This window comes from Larus michahellis, chromosome Z (assembly GCF_964199755.1).
Source record: "Larus michahellis chromosome Z, bLarMic1.1, whole genome shotgun sequence".
Classification (NCBI taxonomy): domain Eukaryota; kingdom Metazoa; phylum Chordata; class Aves; order Charadriiformes; family Laridae; genus Larus; species Larus michahellis.
The window spans coordinates 13,635,984-13,655,753 of record NC_133930.1 but is presented as its reverse complement, the minus strand read 5'-3'; the positions used below and the strand labels follow the sequence as shown (position 1 = coordinate 13,655,753).

Sequence of the window (19,770 nt, the reverse complement as noted above, 5' to 3'; positions counted from 1 at the left end):
CACAAGGCTCCTTAATCAGCAAGTTGGAAGGTCAGGCAGTATGTTTGAGGAATGTTAATGTTCGCAAATAATAGGTCATTGAGTGTTTATATCAGTTTGATTGGAGCAGTAATTTTTGGCAATTGTGTTCTTTTACAGAGTAACTCTACAGTCACTTAAGCAATTCAAGTGTAAACGTACAACAGGTACTCAGAAAAAGACAAAGAAACAGCTACTTTTACAACCTCATACTGAGGACCTCCTGAAAAACAGAACACTGAAACAGAAAACAATTATTTGTCCAACAGTTTTCTCTGCTCCCACTGATATTGTTAATTACTGAGCACATTTTTGATTGAACATTTATTCCCTTGCAGACAGCTTCTTTCTGTTACAGTCATAAAGCTTTGAAGGTAGACTCCAGACACACTCAGCCAAAATGGATGGTCTCGGTGAGAGGGAATAAAGAAAACGTGCTAGAGCTAAGGTCACAGCTTTCTTCAGCGTTACCTTACGGATGCCTGCTGCCATTAGGATCCAGAAAATGCTTCTGCTCCCCCCAACCCCATTGCCTGTGTTCACCAAGAAAAGGCTATTTGGGGATGGCAGTGGATGGAGCTTTGAAACTCAAAGCGGGTGTTGCAATACATTCTAAATTACAGCTTTATCCAACCCTTTACTGCCCAGTGTCCGGTGCCACCAGATTGTTTGTTCTTTCCCCCTTCTGTGTCCTTCCTCATTGTCGCTTTACCTCAGATGCACTCCATGAACCTTTCACACTTTTGTCTGTTACTGCGTTCCCTGTGCTACTTTCAAAGTCCTGTTCCTTTGCTTCCTGTAAAGTTTCAGTCATTTTAGTCCCTTCACAACAAACTCCCTCACCTCTACACCAGCATCTTCCCCCAGAAATGTCAAAATAGCAAGACATTTCAGGCCCTTGCATTGCTCATTGAAATTCTTTGTATAATTAAAGATTATGAGAAATTTTTCATCACAACATGTTTTCATTGGAAAAAAATTGTAATAAAACTGTAATTATTTGTTTAGATTTCAGAAGATGTTCTGGAAAATCTCAAAATAAAATGCTTTATGTTAGTTGGTGATACTTGTTCATTTTGGAATTTTGAAAATTTGCATGCATTGGGTTTAGTTGAAGAAGAATTTGTGACATTGTGAAATGACATTCTGAAGTGAATTTTCAAAAACTGATTCTTCATATGCGGTTTCCAGTTTATGGGATATTTTGAAAATATTTCGCGATGAAAATAATCTTTAGTTTCAAACCAAAAATATTCAGGTTTTGACCTGCTTGTTGTATCCCCTTCTTCCACTTTGTGTTATTAATTGGGTTTTTTATATTTTCAGTTCTTAAGAGCAGAAACTCTTCTTTGTACAGTACCTAAGACAGTGGGATTCTGCCTTTGTTCTCAGGACTATCATAATAAATATGATTTGAAAAATCATTAATTGATGTAGAAGTACTTGAGTGAGAGTCGTTTTCCTGGTTAACGCAGGAGGCCAGGTCAACTCTGTGATGATCCTTTCCAATCACAGATATGAACAAGCCAGTGCTTATGGCACTGTTGTAGCTTTGGTAAAAAACACATTTTATGTCAGTCATATTATGTAGGGATGCGTCACCAATTCATGATATCACTTTGTGATGAAAACAGTCATGAAAGCAGAATAAAATTTGCTGGTAGGCTAGAACTGTATATTTTGATGTAGTAGCAAGTAGTAGAAATCAGTTAAAGTAGAGGAAGGTTTATTTTTGTTTAGTTATCATAACCATACATTTTCTCATAGAACGAGGCTTCCTTTGAAATGTGGCACAATTGCATAGTTTTTTATGCGTCTCTGTGAAGTGATCTAGATCTATATGGCAGCTTGTATTTTGGGAGAATTCTTCTGCTTAGCCAATCGTGAGACAAACTGTGTTCCCAGTGTGCACACTGACAACCAGATTTCTGTCCTTTCTAAAGCAGGAAGCAGTTACTGAGCTCCATCTTTAAACTACATTTCACCTTATGTCATGGTTGAGGAAGTTCACTGCAAACATGATTTCTGCTGTATTCAGTTGTATGTTATCTATGCGATTACATAGATGCACGCAACAAAGAAACCATTTATCGCCCTCAATTAAACCTAATCCTCTGTAACGGCATAATGCCAAATAATTTCACGGCATTTTTATTGTTCTCATTAGCTTTACTGAAATGGAGCCAAACAAAAGAATACCTTGGTAACCGTGTAATACAGCTTCCTACCTAGTCTCCAGGCAATACAGACCGTTCTTAATGTTGTAAAAATATTTTACTTTGTTGTAAACTGTTTAAAGATAGAAGACTTTGTAAGAAATACGATGATGAAGTTAGTAATTTCAAAGTTAGTAATTTAATGTATAAATAGTTTTTCTTCCTTTGGCAGCTAAGTGGCCCACTGAAACTCACCTAAATTATTTTTTCACAGCATATGCATTCAGATGGGATGACAAAGAACAGTTAGTTAACATAGTGTTGTTTTTTGGTAAAATATTTAATTTCAGTCTGTTAAAGGCAGCTGAGTCAGGTAGCCCCATAGATGTGAGGCTGCTGTAGGTCCATATCCTCAGGTTCTGCCAGTAGCAAAGCTGAGCAGCTCCTGATGGGTGGGCATACGGACACAATAAACACACACAGAGGCCACACACATCAACAGAGATGTAACACATACAATTACGCGTATGCGTGTGCATTTGCACAAAAAAACCTGACTGCTCTAGCAGCGGGTCTTACGTTGACCCAGTAGCTGGCCCCAGATCCTTGGTCTCCCCAGTTGCGGGGGAGTTGCGTATGATCCCGAAGGGTTGCAGTCCCACTCCTCACTGACACCAAATGTACCCACTCAGATTGGAGACACCCAGACGGAAAATAGTTAGAAATAGGACTCAATGAGAATATAGGGTAGACGGCAGTGATCAGGCACACATCTCAGTCAGACAAGCCACCAGTTTACACGTAACTGGCCCCTTTATTACCCTTTTCACCTTATTTTCCCGTGCTTGTTTCTCCCCAGTTCACTTTGATCCCTTCCATTCCTCCTCAGATTCTTTCCCCACTTCATCCCTTAGCGAGTGCTATGCCTCCTTCAGTCTGTGAGCCATATGGGGAAGAGGATTTGTTTGGTAGGCTTCTCCTTATGGGTTCCACACAAGGGACAATGGTCTGACAGTGCTTTGGTAGTCTTAGGCATAGCCAATTCCCTGCGCCCCATTTTCTCTAGTTAGGCTGATAGGGTTCTGCCCTAAAACTCCATCAGTTTTTATCTGATCCTGTCCCGGCCTTTGTGTAGATGGTGATTAGCGTTTAATTGCATAGCCTAGCACAGTCTACTGGTAGATCTAAACTGCATCCTAAGTTGCTGCAAAATGTTGTGCCTTTACTGAAACAGATAAAGGAAAGAGTGGTATTTCACCATATTTCACCAACGCTATTGCTGTCAGTGTTTAAATGTATTGACTTAGAGTGTCAGTATCTGAATCAGTTAATACAAAGAGTGATTTTTTATTTTTTTTTTGCTGCTTATGTTTTAGGAATGAAATAGTGATACTTCCAGTAATATACTAATCCTGGAATTTTTTTCTCTTGCAGATTATCAAGTGATCTGACATTCATGAAAGAGAGGAACAAAAATCTTCCTCGCACACATGAATGCTTTAGGTAGGAAACTGGACTTTATACTTCATGACTATGCTAGATAAAAATAATATTTAAAATTATTATAGCAACATAATGACTGTGGAATTGGGCTTGGTAGTTGGTAGAGATGAACTTCCGTCATATTTCAAGAGCAATTTTCAAGCTCTAATGTAAATTCTAACTTTGAAACTGTAAAATTTTACTCTTTTCAGCTTACGCTTTTATTGTCTGTAAAAGGACTGCTGTAAAAATAATAATCTTGAAATTATGGCTAAAAGTACAGACCACCAGAGAAGAAAATAGAATATGCGGGAGCTGTGCGACTGGTAGAGGAAGATTGCTATTGTTAGCTAGATCATGTTTTCTTGGGAAAACAAAGGCAATAGAGGCACTATTCAGAAAAGAAAAGGAAGTAAAAACCCAGTAGGATCAGTTTTTTTAGCTTTTCTTATATTTCTAGTATGAATCTGAGCAAAGTACTTGATCATTCTCTGTCTTGGTTCCCCATCTGTAAAGTAGGTATAATGGCACTTTCTTCTTTTTGTCTTGGCTTTTCTCATCAGTTTAGATCTTGAGAGTTCTAAAAGAAGTTTCAGGCTTGGTTCTGTAAAATTAATAGGTGTTAAGTGCATAAATACTTTGATGGAGCAGTTAGTGTCTAAGCTATTTTCAAGAATCTGGGGTGTCATGATTTTTCTTTTTCAGAAATTACATAAGTCTTTCAGACTGAGGAGTGTATTTCCATGGGTTAGAGAAGCGGTTTCATTCATCATCACACATTGACTGCTAGTCAAAGGAAGTAATACAAAGGGTCATTAGGAGAAGGTTTGTTTAAGAGAGAAATTTAGGAAAAATATATTAGAAACCCTTTTTTAGGCTTTTCAGGTGAAATCTAAAATAACTTATAGGTGCTTCCAATTTATGGAACACAGAAATATGAAGTGCTTGGTCCCAAGAAATTAATTGGATTTCTGTGTTCCCTTACATACCAACAGCAGGAACTATGCATCGTCACAAAGCACTCCACAAAACCTATGTGCTGAAAGTAGCCACCTGGAATCAGTCACAAGAAATTCAGACCAGACGCATGTCTTCTCTGGAGCCTAGACATTGCCATGAAGGCTGTACTGGGTGCCTGAGGGGTTCAGAATCTGGAGAGTCCCAGTTAGGGCTCATTCAGAGTGGGAAAGCAGAGCTCTGGACACGCTGCCTATCCATAGCTTTAAATTTGCAGTATAATCGCAACCATCCCTGTCATTCAGAAACACATCAGTGACAGCGATGCCCATGTCTTGGCTAGGGACATGTATCAGCGCTGGCATTTGAGAACTCAGCATGGGAAGGCAGACTCATGCAATGTCCACAGTATAGCTGAATGTATGTCCAGCAGGATTCTGGATGGTCTAGCAGACTGTCACATTCTTCCTTTATTCTGCTCTATATTTGTACTTGGTTTCATACAGCTGCAGTTCAGCCTTTTAAATGGTGATGAGCCTTTTAAATGGTGTTTTGAGACTCCTTAAACTGCCTTGCCCTGGGCCTGAAGGTTGAACATTGTTTATTGTCATAAGTATTGGGAATGTGAGTCTTGTTCAGTATAGACTGGTAAAGTACTTTTGGCTTTAGATTTCTTTAGCAGCACGAGCAAGGCTTGTGATGGCCATAATGTCATTGCCAGGGGATGCTATACAGTTGTTCCTGCAAGCTTGAAAACATTGCAGACAGAAAATTTTTTCATCTGTGCAAAACTGAGTAAATACTTCTCTGTCACTCTGAAGAAATTCATCCTTCAGTATAGCCAAGAAAGACAGAGAAAAGAATGTAAGAACTAGAACTCAATTAGGACAAGGACATTTTTCTCTCAACCCTGCTCCACAGCACCTGATTTCAGTGTTGATACTTAACTTTCAGCTTCATCTAGTATCATTGTAAGCACAGTTTTCAAACCTACGTTTTCATGATATTATTAGTTGCAGAGTAGGGTTGTTTTACAGGAGTATCTAGCACTTCTGTGCATTCTCAAACCCTGGTAATCATTTCCATTTCCATCAAGGTGCACTGTTTTCTGAGGTGCAATGTGCAGCTGTTGAATACCATATAACAGCTGCATTAAAAGGGAAAAATTCAACTATAATGTCAGAACGTAATAACTTCATTGGAATTTAATCAAAACCTTCAAAAAGGAGGCATGTGATCTTTTAATACCAGTTACTCAGCCCTTGGTTTTGCATGACATTCTGGCAAATCAATGTCCACTGTGTCCCTTATAAATGAATGCATTCAGTCACAAAAGTAAGGCATTCCCTCACAGCATCTTCAGTAATGCTAATTACCCTTTTATGAAACCATTTTCAAAGTCATAGATTGGGGAGATGCACTTTTGATATAGTTATGACAAAGTGGTCATTATTTTTTCTATTAAAGCACGTATCTTTAAAAAAGAAGACATCTCTCCAGAAGCCTTATAAACAATATTTGAACCACCCACAAATACCAAATACCAGGCAACCGTGGAGACATAGGCACTGGAACAAATGGAATATGGTTAATATGCCTGGAGCCTTCTGGCCATTGCTCTGCTGCTGCTTACATTCCTTCCGAAAGCAATACAAGTATCAGAATGAAGCTTTTCTAAGAGGCTTTTAAGCATGATCTTCAAATAAACAGAGGTTCTGTTACTTCTTTAATAGAAAATACTTTGAAAGTATTAAATCCTAGATGTAAGATATGACAGCCAGATATATCATACTTCTGCATAGTTTTCTAACTGTTAATAACTCAAGATATATAACTTGAATTGAAACGCTAGCCTGGAGAACATATATTGGATCACAAAGTCCAGTCTCAGCTATCACAAACAACCATGTCATGTATATTTCATAATAGATCAGACTACCTGGGAAAAATAAATGGGATTTTTATGTTTGGAAGACTATTCTAGAAACTCACTGCTGTGATGGTAACATTTTTCTCTATTTTTTTGAGCTAATTATGGCCATCTACTCTTGTTCCAACATTTACTAGACATTTACACATTCTTATTTTCTCTCTTTTGATGCTAATCTCCTGCTATGTTTATAGAAGACAGCCATCCTTATGTGGAGTAAAGAGCCAATTCCTTAAATTGCCATCATGAGACTGCCTCCGCCGGTCATCATGAGACCGCCTCCATGTCTTCTGATCATCTTTGTAGCTGTGTTCTAAATCTGTTTTAAAGGGGTTAACCTGGGGGTTTTTTCCCTCCAAGTACACGTGACCAGCATTATACATAGAGTTTATTCTGTGTCATTAATAGGTCCATATTCACAGAATCACAGAAAGATAACAGTTGGGAGGGACCTCTGGAGATCACCTAGTCCAACCCCCTGCCAGAGCAGGGTCACCCAGAGCAGGTTGCACAGGAACGCGTCCAGGCGGGTTTTGAATGTCGCCAGAGACGGAGACTCCACCACCTCTCTGGGCAGCCTGTGCCAGTGCTCTGTCAGCCTCAAAGTAAAGAAGTTCCTCCTCATGTTGAGATGGAACTTCCTATGTTCAAGTTTGTGCCCATTACCCCTGTGTCCTGTTACTGGGCACCACTGAAAAGAGCCTGGCCCCATCCTCCTGACACCCGCTCTTTAAGTATTTATAAGCGTTGATAAGATCCCCCCATCAATCGTCTTTTTTCCAGACTGAAAAGACCCAAATCCCTCAGCCTTTCTTCATAAGAGAGGTGTTCGAATCCCCTAATCATCTTTGTATCCCTTTGCTGCACCCTCTCCAGCAGTTCCCTGTCCTTCTTGAACCGGGGAGCCCAGAACTGGACACAGTACTCCAGATGCAGCCTCACCGGGGCAGAGTAGAGGGGGAGGATGACCTCCCTCGACCTGCTGGTCACACTCTTCTTGATGCACCCCAGGATGCCATTGGCTTTCTTGGCCACAAGGGCACATTGCTGGCTCATGGTCATCCTGTTGTCCACCAGGACTCCCAGGTCTCTTTCCACAGAGCTGCTCACCACTCATCACTGACCTCCAGCTAGACTCTGTGCCCTAATCACGACCCTCTGAGCTCTCTCTTTCAACCAGTTATCTATCCACCTTACTGTCCATTCATCTAACCCACACTTCCTAAGCTTCCTTATGAGGATGCTGTGGGAGACCCTGTCGAAAGCCTTGCTGAAGTCAAGGTAGACAACATCCACCACCCCCCTCTCATCTATCCATCCAGTGATGCCATCATAGAAGGCTATCAGATTAGTCAGACATGATTTCCCTTTGGTGAATCCGTGTTGACTACTTCTGATAGCTTTCTTTTCCTCCACATGCTTTGAGATGACACCCAGAACAAGCTGTTCCATCATCTTTCCAGGGATGGAGGTGAGGCTGACTGGCCTGTAGTGTTCTGGGGTCATCTTTCTTGCTCTTTTTGAAGTCTAGAGTAACACTGGCTTTCCTCCAGTCCTCAGGCACCTCGCCTGTTCTCCAGGACCTTTCAAAGATGACGGAGAGCGGCTCAGCAATGACTTCCACCAGCTCCCTCAGCACTCTCGGCTGCATCCCATCAGGACTTACGGATATCCAGTTTACTCAACTGATCTCTCACTTGATCCTCCTCAACCAAGGGGAAGTCTTTCTTCATCCAGATTTTCCCTGTTACTTTCTCCAAAGTCTGGCACGCCTGAGGGCTGTCGCGAGCAGTAAAGACAGAAGCAAAGAAGGCATTCAGTAACTCCCTGTAACATGCCCTGTATCTCTCCTGTTCTTTTTCATCGCCACATTACAGAAGGGGTTCACAGTCATCTCATTTTTAAAAAACAAATGCTCCCAAGGAAAGATACTTGTTTTTGAAGGCATTGATTTAATCCTATTTCTATTAATTTGGTTCTGAAGTTCTTCAGTTTCTAAAATTATCCTGTTTTCCTTCCTGAGTGCTCTAATAGAGCTCTTTCTTGATGATGCCTCTCTCTTTTGTCATATTGACAAATTTAATTCTTTGACTCACTGTAATCAGTTTCTCTTATCTCTCAATGCTTCACAAAGAAAAGATACATCTGTGAAAGTAAAAAAAATAAATCATGGTACCAGTTCCCTATAAAGAAGCACAGTATGAGTCTCAGTTTGATAGTTCTGTATTTGGCAGATGTTCCAACTATTTTCAGAAATAAGAAAATACTGTAAGTATTTTCATATGTACATGCAACAGTTACTGTTTATAGTTCATTATTTCAGCTTCACTTGAGAAAAATGTGTCTTGTTCTTGCATGAGCTCAGTGGCCTGTGCTCTATATTATATAACACCAAGTTTTCATCTCATTTCTGAAGTTAAACACTAACGTTTGTTTGTTTACAGTCATAAAATTTGCATGTGCTTACACAAAACTGGAATTTATATTTAAATGGTTTGCTCTCCACCGACTGTGCGCAGATTGCTGTGAGTTTAAAGTGAGTTTAAAACTAACCCAGATGTGATTTTGCAGCCTGTAGCTCAGTTACATGCATGTAATGGGCATGAATATTCAGGAGTGGTATATGGAAATATAGCCAACTGTTGTTCTTCTCCACATTGCCCACAGCAAACAATGTTTAGACTCAGTTAAATTAACTGATACTTCATTTGCCTTTGTGCTTGAAAAAACATTTATATGCTGACGGATTATAGTTTCTTGATACAGAAAATGCATTGCATAATGAAAATTGAGTCATCTGGTAAACCACAAAGAATTTTTCCTCAGCAAAGAGACAGCTTGTTTCCATGCTGTGCTACACTGAATGGGTTTCAAGCATACAGATACCTGTCAGATGTGCTTGGTAGGAGTGGAAAGCTGAGGTAAGGAGCTTCCTATTTAGACAGTAGATTGTTCTTCTTTAGTTTCAAAGAGTGAGGCTGGCTACCAAGAATCTAATATCCAACCAGAGTCGCCATCTCCACGCAGAAAGCACAGTGGTGGGAGAAGCAGGAGGTTTGCTTTACGTTATTCTGTCTTTTCTTTGGGCTAAGCCAACAGATTTAGCAGCAATAGGGACTCCTGGTTACCCCGAGCTGTAAACTGAATTCTGAGGACATCTAGCGGTGTCAGCCCACTGCAGGGACTGGGTCTTCATAGCTGGTGGCTTCCCACTTGCACCACTTTATTTCAGCCAAGTTCGCAACACTGCCTCTGGCCTTTGCAGGTTGAAGGAAGAGGGATAAGTGCATCCCATCTTGCATTTTCACCTGATAAATTAACTGTGAAGTTAGGCTACTTTTTCCTTGTTTTCTTTTCTCTGATGTTGGTGTTTCCACTTTGCTGCAAAATCAAATGCAGTAAAAACGAGGAGTTGAATTCTTCAGCTTGGGTGATTCTGAATTCAACATTGCCAGTCCCAAATATTCAGAAGTCATGAGACTGGCTCAGAAATCGTAAACTTCAAAAGAAGTTTTGGCTATTTTCTATTTGCCTTCTCTTTTTAGGGCTTTCAGAGTTCAAATATGTTGTGCTCTTCTTTGTACCAACAGAGATACAGCTGTATTTTTTTGTTACTAAAAGGCTGATTTCTCAGGTAAATTAGTAAGTCTAAAAGTTAGAGCTTTAAGAAAAGCACCCAGTATCCCAAGATGACAAATAAATATGCAAGATTTGTTAATGCTACGGAATGGTAATCCAAGAACTGCTAACCATTCAAAGACTTCGAGGAAGACGTACTTACTACTCTGTGATTCAGGTTTTCTCCTTCTGAAGTCGAACTGTAGGTGTTGCTGCACCTTTTTGAGAAATAATAAGAATGAATTAGCTGCCATTCAAAAGGGACTTGGATCAAGCCAAGTGATACATATCACATGTTAAGCATTGTTATCGACTATTGCATCGTGGCCTATTTTTCAGTGAGCCCTTGATCTGATATTTCCTCCTGAGGAGAAGCAGACATCATGAAGCAGAAATTGACATCATCACTTAAAATTCTTTTGCTACTTGCTCTGACTGCAATGAGTCTGACTGGTAAGTACAACACTTCCTGAAACACTTGTTTTTCCTTAAAACACTTTCTTTAGGAAAGTCTGAGGCTTTAACCGACCTATCCTGACAACCACTGGAGCCTGTACATATTTAAGTGACTTTCTTATAAAGTTTGTATGGAGGCTTGAGTCCTGTTTTCTTTTTATAGTATTAATTTAATGATTATGTCGTGGTGATGATGAAAGACACTCACTCCATCCTTACACTCATTCCATGTTTGTCACCTTCTTGGGAATTAGCATCATATGAATAGTAACACTATTAGAGATAACGGTATGGAACTTTAATGAAATAAAGGTAAGCTTAGTTTGAAAAGCCACATGCTTTTCATGAAAAAATGTAGATAAATTTGTGGTCTATGTTCTTGGTAGAAGTTAATGACAACTGGTCTTACCAGGAAATACTCTTAAATGTATTGGGATTATTAGGGAATATTCAAATAATTAATTAATACACGCAGGTTGCCAATACACAAAATACTCCATCTAGCCCATTGATTCCTTCTTTTTATTACTTGTCTTACCTATAATTTAACCCAAATATGTGCAAATAATGGAATCTTGGTTCTGTTGCAAAGTTGAAGGTGAAATTGAATTTTAAGTTGACCTGAACATAAAAATTTTGGATCTTTTAGGAAGAAACAAGAGGTAATATATTTACTTCCAAACTTTGTAATTTAATTTGGTGATAACTGTATACTTAAGTTTAGGTAAAAATGAAATCTTCCTTTGAAAAACACAACTAAAATAATTTTAGTAGCTATTTTAGAAGTTTGAGGTAAAATGTATTTACTTTTCTGAATATTTTGACCCTTTTTCTAAGCAGATTTATTTGCCAAATTCAGTCCCTAATTTCAAATAATTTTATTGTTCTCAAAAAAAGCTTTCCTTTATGAATTTATCATTCAACAATAACAACAAAAAATACTGTCCAACTCTAATATAACTAGCTGGATTTCTGCACTTCCCTAGGTCAATCATACCCTGGAAAACCTAAGATAATAAGATGTCGTTCTCTAGAAAAGGAAACCTTTTCTTGTTGGTGGAAGCCTGGCTCAGATGGAGGACTTCCTACCAATTACACCCTGTTCTACAGCAGGGACAGGTAACAAGCGGTGCATACGTATTCTGAAAGTGATGGAGTGATGATTATGACAGAATGAGGGAATTATAACATTAATTTATAAAGGCATTTTTAGGAATCCATGTTAAACCTCAGATACCCAACAAGGGCTACATAAGATGAATGGCTTTCCCTTGTTGGAAGAAAACATGACCATCACCAGTCCCAAACCTTCAGCCTGTCCCCATGGAAACTCATCTGACCTAAAATACCACTGGTCTGAAGGCATGCTGGGAAAGTTGTCATTTGTCCATCTTATCAGGAGGCGCACAGCGTTTAGCTGAATGGTGTGCTTCTCTGAGGAGGAGAACATCAAGGTACCCCAGGGCACCACCTCCACCCAGGGCCTGTCCCACCGTCCCAGCCAGGGAACAGGGCAGGCTGGGGGCAACACAGAGCTGGGCATCGGGCACCTCCCTGGGGACGAGGACAGGCTGAGGCTGGGCTGGGGCTGGCTCAGCAGGGCCCATGGCTGGGAAGGGCAGGGGATCTGGAGACCAGCCCTGCCGCGGTGGGCTGAAATGAGGACCTGGCCCCAGGCAGTGCGTGGGGAAGCCCTGGGGAGGCTGGGCAGGGGCAGTGAGGGCTGGTGGTGCCCTCAGGGCCCTGCCAAGGAGCTTCTCCATTACCCTGCACAGCAAACCCCCATCTGGAGAAAATACATAGAGAGTCTTTGCTTCCCCTTCTGGACTTGCAGCCAACCTTGTGGTTCCCAAAATGGAGTAAAATCAGATGTGGGTATTACATCTCAAAAGTTACTGTTTTGGTAAAGTCCATGTCTCCCTCATCCTTTCTAATATGTTTATATGTATGTATGTTTATTTTATGTATATGTTTAGTAACTTTACTTAACCTGTGCTTCTTTGTATAATTGCCCTTTCTTCCTGAAAACATGAGGTCTCAGAACAGGGCCAAGTAAGCAGGGAGAATCAGAGGTTAGATTTCTAGGAATAAATCCAGTGAGGTTCAGAATAGATAAGGTAAAGCCTCAGACTCCCCTGCTTCAATTAAGTAAACTCCAAATCATTTGGTATTAATCGATCAGGAAAGATCCGGCCTTTAACGAGGCTACCACACTCAACAATGATCTGAGAGCTTTTATTTTATGAAAGTGCAGATGTTTCAGCCTCGATCACAACAGAAATTTTAATGGACATTTTAAGTCATACCTATCACAGCTCAGAACAGGCCTGTGTAGGGATGGATAAGAGTGCTTCTCCGTTTCATTAAATCTGCTGAACACCAGGCACTGCTGAGCACTCCAGATCTGTGCCACTGTTGCCCTTCGTAGCTCACTGTCTCTCAGGTACAGTCCCCTTGCTCCCCTCTTTTCTTTGTGAACTGGGACAAAACTCCTGGAAACTAGATCTTGTTAGTGGTGCACAGGGCTTAACCGTGCAACTGAAGTGCATCCTTGAACCACCTCAGGTTGTGCTTTGGGTTTGTGCAGTTCTTCACACCTGGGATAGGCTCTGAGTACATCACCCAGTTCAGCTCTAATTGAGTACAGAACAGTCCCTCTCCTAGAAAAGCTGACGACTTGTATAAAGGTAATAGGAGATCATGAACTGTTGCGACAGTTATCATGATGACCATGTTAAAAAGCAGATAAATTAACATCTTGCTGAAAACAATCAGTGAAACAACCATCTGCCATAGGGCCCATTGGGTTACTTTCCAGGGGAAATAAGTAAAGAAGATATTTAGCAACTTTTCTTCTTTAGTCGAAGTGAATGTGTTTAATTTGCCTTTAACTTGCTTTTAAACATTTTTAAAAATTGCCTTATGCTATCTCTGGAAATTTCTTTTTCCATTCTTTTATCGATATATTCCTGTGTACCAAAAAGGCATTAAAAGGGTTCATCCTGAACAACTGCAGCAAAAATAGCAATGAAGCATTTATGGTAATAGCATTTGACACTCATGAAAATATTTCCCAAAGGTGGGATTATATATAGGTTTAAAGTTAAACATTTCAAATTCCTTTGCTCAACCTAGGCATTTACTAGAATATTATCATTATCGTATTATTCATTTCCTAAACTTTTAACTTTTAAAATCATTTTATTTCAGTGAAGAAGAAATCTATGAATGTCCAGACTACCGAACATCAGGTCCCAATTCCTGCTACTTTGATACAAATCACACTACTCCCTGGACAACATATAATATCACTGTAACGGCAACGAACGAGATTGGAAGTAACAGCTCAGATCCTCAGTATGTGGATGTGACCTCCATAGGTAAAAAGGGAAGAATGAAATGGAAAACAACTAGTTGGAGGTGTATGTGGTTTTTAATCCCAGAACAAGTAGGAATGAAAAATTTCTTTCCTCATTATGTGAAGCTTGCTGTGGATGAGTGTTTATCTACAGATGACCTAAAATATGCATCTCTAATTTATGTGAAAACTACGTATTTTTTGTCATTTTAACTTTGTCTGAAAAATTGGCTCCAGTTTCTCGTTGTCTCCAGTATTTCAATTAGACTCAGTGACAGTGTTGTAAATTCCAAGCACTGCAGATTATAAAACTTTCAAATTCAGTAACGCTACCTAAATTTTCCAAATGTAAACACCATTCTGGCTACTCCCATTGCAGTCTTGTAAACAGTAAAAATAGTAAAAACAGTCTTGCAGACAGTAAAAATAACTGCATAAGCACTCCACGGGCTCTCTCTTTGTAGTGTTTCATATACCTAACTCCAACTGCTTTCTGCATATGCATAGTCTACACATCGTAATGATAAATGTACTTAGTCTTTTTAGCTATGAAATATCTGACATTTTAATTTTGCAAGAGTGGCCTAATGAAATTATGATTTGTATTTCCTTAGCCTAACAATTTCACAGTAAAGTCCAAGATTTGCTGGACTGTGGTAAATCAGTAGCCAGTTAAACATTATTAGGGAGAAAGGAAAAAAAAAGTCTCTTGCACTATTCCCTTACAGAAGTGCTGAACGATCTGAAATGAATGTGATGAAATACAAAATCATAAAGGACATACCTTTTCGAAGAGCAAATGAAATCATTAATGGCAAACTTTTCATTTATACAGTTCAGCCAGATGCTCCTGTGAACCTCTCTCTAGAAATGAAAACATCTGCTAACACAATGTACCTTTGGGCAAAATGGTCTCCACCTCCACTGGCTGATGCCAGCTCTAATCCACATGTATATCACTATGAGCTACGACTAAAACCCGAGGAAAAGGAAGAGTGGGAGGTAATGGAAAAATATCTTTATTGCATAAATGCTTTTTTCCACAAGTTCTCTTGTCTGAATTTAAGTGGTATTATAAAAATCCTGGTTTCTGTGAAGACAGAAAAAATAATATAACCAAATCTGATTAAAGAAAGAAAAATACTGTAATGATGTGTAGAGACAGTGAAATTCAGGGTATTTGTATAATTGCCCTAATGGCATATACTGAAAAAAATTATTTAGTCCACTGATATAATATTTAATTGTAATTTTTGTCAATGTGTCTGTTCCCAGGTGTCACAGTTAGAGACTGCTCATTCATATAGTTTAAACCAAATCAGGATCAAAGCAGTTTATTGATTCTTAAGATGTAATTAACAAGCAATCAGTTAACTATGCAGTCAACGTCAGTATCAGCGATACAACAGATAAATCACAACACTGCGCACTTAAAAATGTTAACGGACACCTACAAATTTATAAACACACTTCTATTAGTAGTCCCAGTATTATGCTAGATACAGAAATTCCCCTCTCCCAGGAAGGGTGGGTTAGAAGCACACCCCACCCTGCTGGGAGTACAAACTCCCCTATTTACACCCACTTCTGCAGGGGACATGGATGCTTTAAGTTAATGTGAACCCACGTCCCTTCCTACAATCTACTAAGACACACATCAGTGGGAAATCACCCACAGGGCCACATGCATATACCCCAGTGGGGTTCCTGCCTGCTGCGGTCCGTGCCGTCTGGAGTGCAGCTCCTCACAGCACCAGAGAGGGAGGCTGCTCATCTGGCCCAGGCAGAGGTCACGATGCTAGCAGAGCAGCTTCTGATGGCATCAAACTAAACTTCAGCTACTGATGAAGTTTCCAGTCTCCCCCCCATATTATAAATTTTCATGCTTCTTTAATACTGCTTTTCAAGCTGACCCTTTTTTCAGAAGTTTCTCTGCTATTCTCTAATTACTGTTTAATTGGGCTGAGAGTCATTATCGTCATCCTCTTCAACATGATCAATCAGGGGCAACCCCCCCTCTCAGAAAGGATGGCGTGTCCCACTCACACAATTTCCATTGCTGTTCCCAGCTGGAGTGGGTTGCAGTACTCCCACAGCTGAGATACCAGGAGAAAATGTCATTCCTAAAGTCAGAGTCAGATGGCCTCAATGCTACCTAAATTGTTGATGCCTTAATGATGGAAAAAGCTATGTGTCTTGAAAGAGTTCTGAAGAGAGATTCAAAGGGCCCGAGGAAGGCACTTAGCAGTAAGAACTAAAACTAGCCACCAAGAAGTGTTACACAGAGGGTTTATCTGTGAGTTGGACTAACTATAGTGTTCTTTACATCATGGATCTGACGGAGTACTAACTGACAGGAAGCCTACAATTAAAGATGTTTCTCAAGTATCAAAATCTCAGTGTCACTGAAGTGAGTTTTTCTAAGTCACTACCTTTGCTTCTTTGAAATTCATATCTTATAAAATACCCAACTGAAACCCTTGCCCAGAAGTCAGTGACACAAGCCTACTCCTTTATGGTTTATATGTTAAAATGGCCCAATTCTTTATTATTTTTCCAATCCATTTTCTTTTCCAGACAATATCTGTTGGAGTGCAGACACAGTACAAAGTGATTAGATTACAAGCCGGGGTGAAGTATGTTGTTCAGGTCCGTTGCATGTTAGACCTTGGAGAATGGAGTGAGTGGAGCTCTGAAAGACGCGTTCAGATCCCCAATGGTGAGTGGATGATGGCTGTTCTGTTAATTGTTTTTAAATTATAGCCAGTTCAGTGTTGTGAAATGTGCTTAAATGGCAGCCCCGAAAACCTGCCTCACACACACACTTCATAGTGCTGGAGGAACAACTTTGTGCACCTTACTGTACTTTGTGTGTATTTAGTCTTGTTGATCCACTCAGGATCCTCTCATGAAACCGGCTATGACAAACAGGCTGGGATTTACTAGGAAATCACTTCTGATACAGGTGTGCCTAAATAATTTATTGTTCCTGTCCCTCTATTTAAAAATCACATTGATTTCATCTGTAGCTGTAGATACCAGCTAACGGTAATTGTGTAAGTATCATTCGTTTGTTTGTTAGTCAGTGGATGGAAAGCATCACCATGTCTAAAAGAGCATAACACTTGCAGCTACTATCACATGGAAATAATTATCTGAGTTTTCTTGGGTCTCAGTGGACACATTAAATATGCATGACATCGTATCTTGTTGTCAGACGCTTTTGCCAGGTTGTCTCAAACCTGCTTCTTCCGTCACTAATTGTATTATTCATTATTTGACATGGAGATTGCTGAAGTACTGTTAATAGAAAAATATTTTTTAAATGTCCCATTTTCAGATCTGCCTTTGCCAATTAGAAATTTGGAAAATCAATGTCCCTACTCTAAATAGTAGAAAATATGTATTATTGATGTAATAGGACCATATTTTGCCACAAATACATAACTGCAAAAGTTTCAATCACATCAGGGTTTTGACTAGCATCATCCTATTCAAAATTTAAGCATTTTCATCTGCCCTACTCTAAGTGCTTTGCTTGAGTCTATAAAAACATCATCAGGAATCCAAATAATTACAAACTGCTTGGCAGCAATGAGGCAAGTAGCCTGACTACTGAGCATAACGTCACTTTACAAGGAAATATGAGAGCTGCTTCTTTGCATCTTTGGAATCAGCTCATCATAGGTACTTCAGAAGAGAATTACTGGCAAGAACATAAACAAATGGGCAAACACTTACATTCTTCATTTTTTTCCTGTAAAAGCCAAAATGAATGACAGCGTATTTTATAAACATTCAGAAGCATCTTAAAACACATTTTTGGAAGGAAAAATGGTTTAGATAGAAAATAGATTGGGTAGCAGAGTGTATTTTAAATCATTTTATAGAACTTCCTGTGACAGTATTTGAGCACCCCTTACCAAACCTGGGGACAGAGAAGAGCCACAGCCAGGAAACTAAAACATATTTCCTCAGCATAGCTGCAGCTGGGAAAGGATTTTGAATCCATGTCAAAGTAGCAGGCTGCTGCTCTAACCACTGAACCATCCTTCCTTTCCTATGCTAATATGAAGCAAAACTTTTTCTTTCCTTATAGAAAAAACAGTATTTTCCTGTGCGCTGCTTGATATTGTTTTATGAATTCAGGGTTGACCTAATGCATTAAACTTAGTAATTAGTTCATTTCTTTATCTCTTACAGGAGAGTCACCCCCTGAAAAGCCTACCATAATAAAATGCCGTTCTCCAGAAAAGGAAACTTTTACTTGCTGGTGGAAACCTGGTTCAGACGGAGGACATCCTACTAACTACACTTTGCTTTACAGCAAAGAAGGGTAATAAGCTGTGTATAATTATTCAGTGTTTTATTGCAAGGACATGAAAAATCGATCCTGATTTGTTTTGCATTTAGGACATGTCTTTTTCCATAGCACATGTTTTTGTGCGAGTGACATATTCTGGAATAGCACTGGCAGCAGCATATTTAAGGTTGAAATAGGATCTCTTTATAATGTCAGGTTTTTCAAATTTCTGTGAATTCTTCTGCCTTGAAAGACAGACTGCCTTGAAAGTTGCCATGGCGCAGCAACTGCATAATGTGTATGCAGGACAAACACACAGTCCTGTAGCTCTTCGGCTACGCAACCCCAGAAATAAAGCTTTCCAAAATTACCAGGTATTAAAATTTCCATCTTCTGATAATGCTTATTTTGCACAACTATTCATAGGCCATTAATGCCTCCTGGCTTCTGCAGTAATCTTAGTTTTGGAACGTAGATCAAGTGCTAAACTTTCATTTTAAAGGAGTCAATATTTTGTTTGGGTCCTGTGAACTTTTTTTCATTCACCCAGCACTACTCAGCATTGTACTGACCTAACCGGATGCTAAACTCTGTACTTGCCAGCTGAGAGACAGGTCTTAGTGGAAAAAGACAGATACTGGTCCAGCCAGCCAGCCAGGATGTGAGGTCCACATCCACAACTTTCTCTTTTGTTATTGTGCATCTCAGAGGACCCTAGAAACAAGTACTACATACTCAACTTTCTCTCCTATGCCTGCTCCCTGCTCCCTTTGGGAAGCTTGGGAATGGATTTGCAGGACAGGTACAAAGTAGGGGTTTTTGAGGAAAAAAGTGATGAAAGAGCAAAAGAGATTCTGAAAGCATATTAATGTAATATGCAGAACACATGTTGAGTGTGACATTAACATTGGAAATACTCAGTTTTTAACAGATGGGTTAGAAGACTTCAGCAATCACTTCTAATGAACCTCTGGAACCTGTAAGGGCTATGCAATGGACAATGGCATTCAGAAAAGTAAGAGCTGCGCTCCACTAGCCCATTGCTGCATCTACAACAACCTAAATTCTCCAGGCTTTGTAGTCCTTATTTTGGGGGGAAAATGCTTACGACAGTCTCTGGAATTGCCCAATGACTCCTTAGTCTGACAGCAGTTTTCTGATTTTCTTCACATTGCCAGGCATGAAAAATCTGATCTAGCCCTAAATAACGCTGAACTACTAGTAATCAAAGTCAGGTGGTTTACTCTGTGTAATCTAATCACTGTGATTCTTCCATTTCAGAGAAGAACAAGTTTATGAATGTCCAGATTACAGAACTGCGGGCCCCAATTCGTGCTACTTTGATAAAAAGCACACCTCTTTCTGGACCATATACAATATTACTGTGAGGGCAACTAATGAAATGGGAAGTAACTTCTCTGATCCTCATTATGTGGATGTGACTTACATAGGTAAGAGATAAGAAGTATTTTCTGTGGGACAAAATAATTCA

At 39.7% G+C, this 19,770-nt stretch overlaps 1 protein-coding gene across 3 annotated transcripts in view; it reads left to right on the top strand.

Annotated features, from left to right (window-relative positions):
• Positions 1 to 19,770, top strand: part of PRLR (prolactin receptor) — a 175,013-nt gene that overhangs the window by 141,142 nt on the left and 14,101 nt on the right. For all 3 annotated transcript variants that reach the window (XM_074570489.1, XM_074570491.1, XM_074570490.1), the window contains 8 exons: positions 3,609 to 3,677; positions 10,501 to 10,614; positions 11,604 to 11,736; positions 13,828 to 13,997; positions 14,811 to 14,977; positions 16,553 to 16,694; positions 18,179 to 18,311; positions 19,560 to 19,729. In XM_074570489.1, coding sequence (XP_074426590.1) covers positions 10,545 to 10,614; positions 11,604 to 11,736; positions 13,828 to 13,997; positions 14,811 to 14,977; positions 16,553 to 16,694; positions 18,179 to 18,311; positions 19,560 to 19,729 — 985 coding nt within the window. In that variant the 5' untranslated portion in view covers positions 3,609 to 3,677; positions 10,501 to 10,544. The remainder of the gene's footprint in view (positions 1 to 3,608; positions 3,678 to 10,500; positions 10,615 to 11,603; positions 11,737 to 13,827; positions 13,998 to 14,810; positions 14,978 to 16,552; positions 16,695 to 18,178; positions 18,312 to 19,559; positions 19,730 to 19,770) is intronic.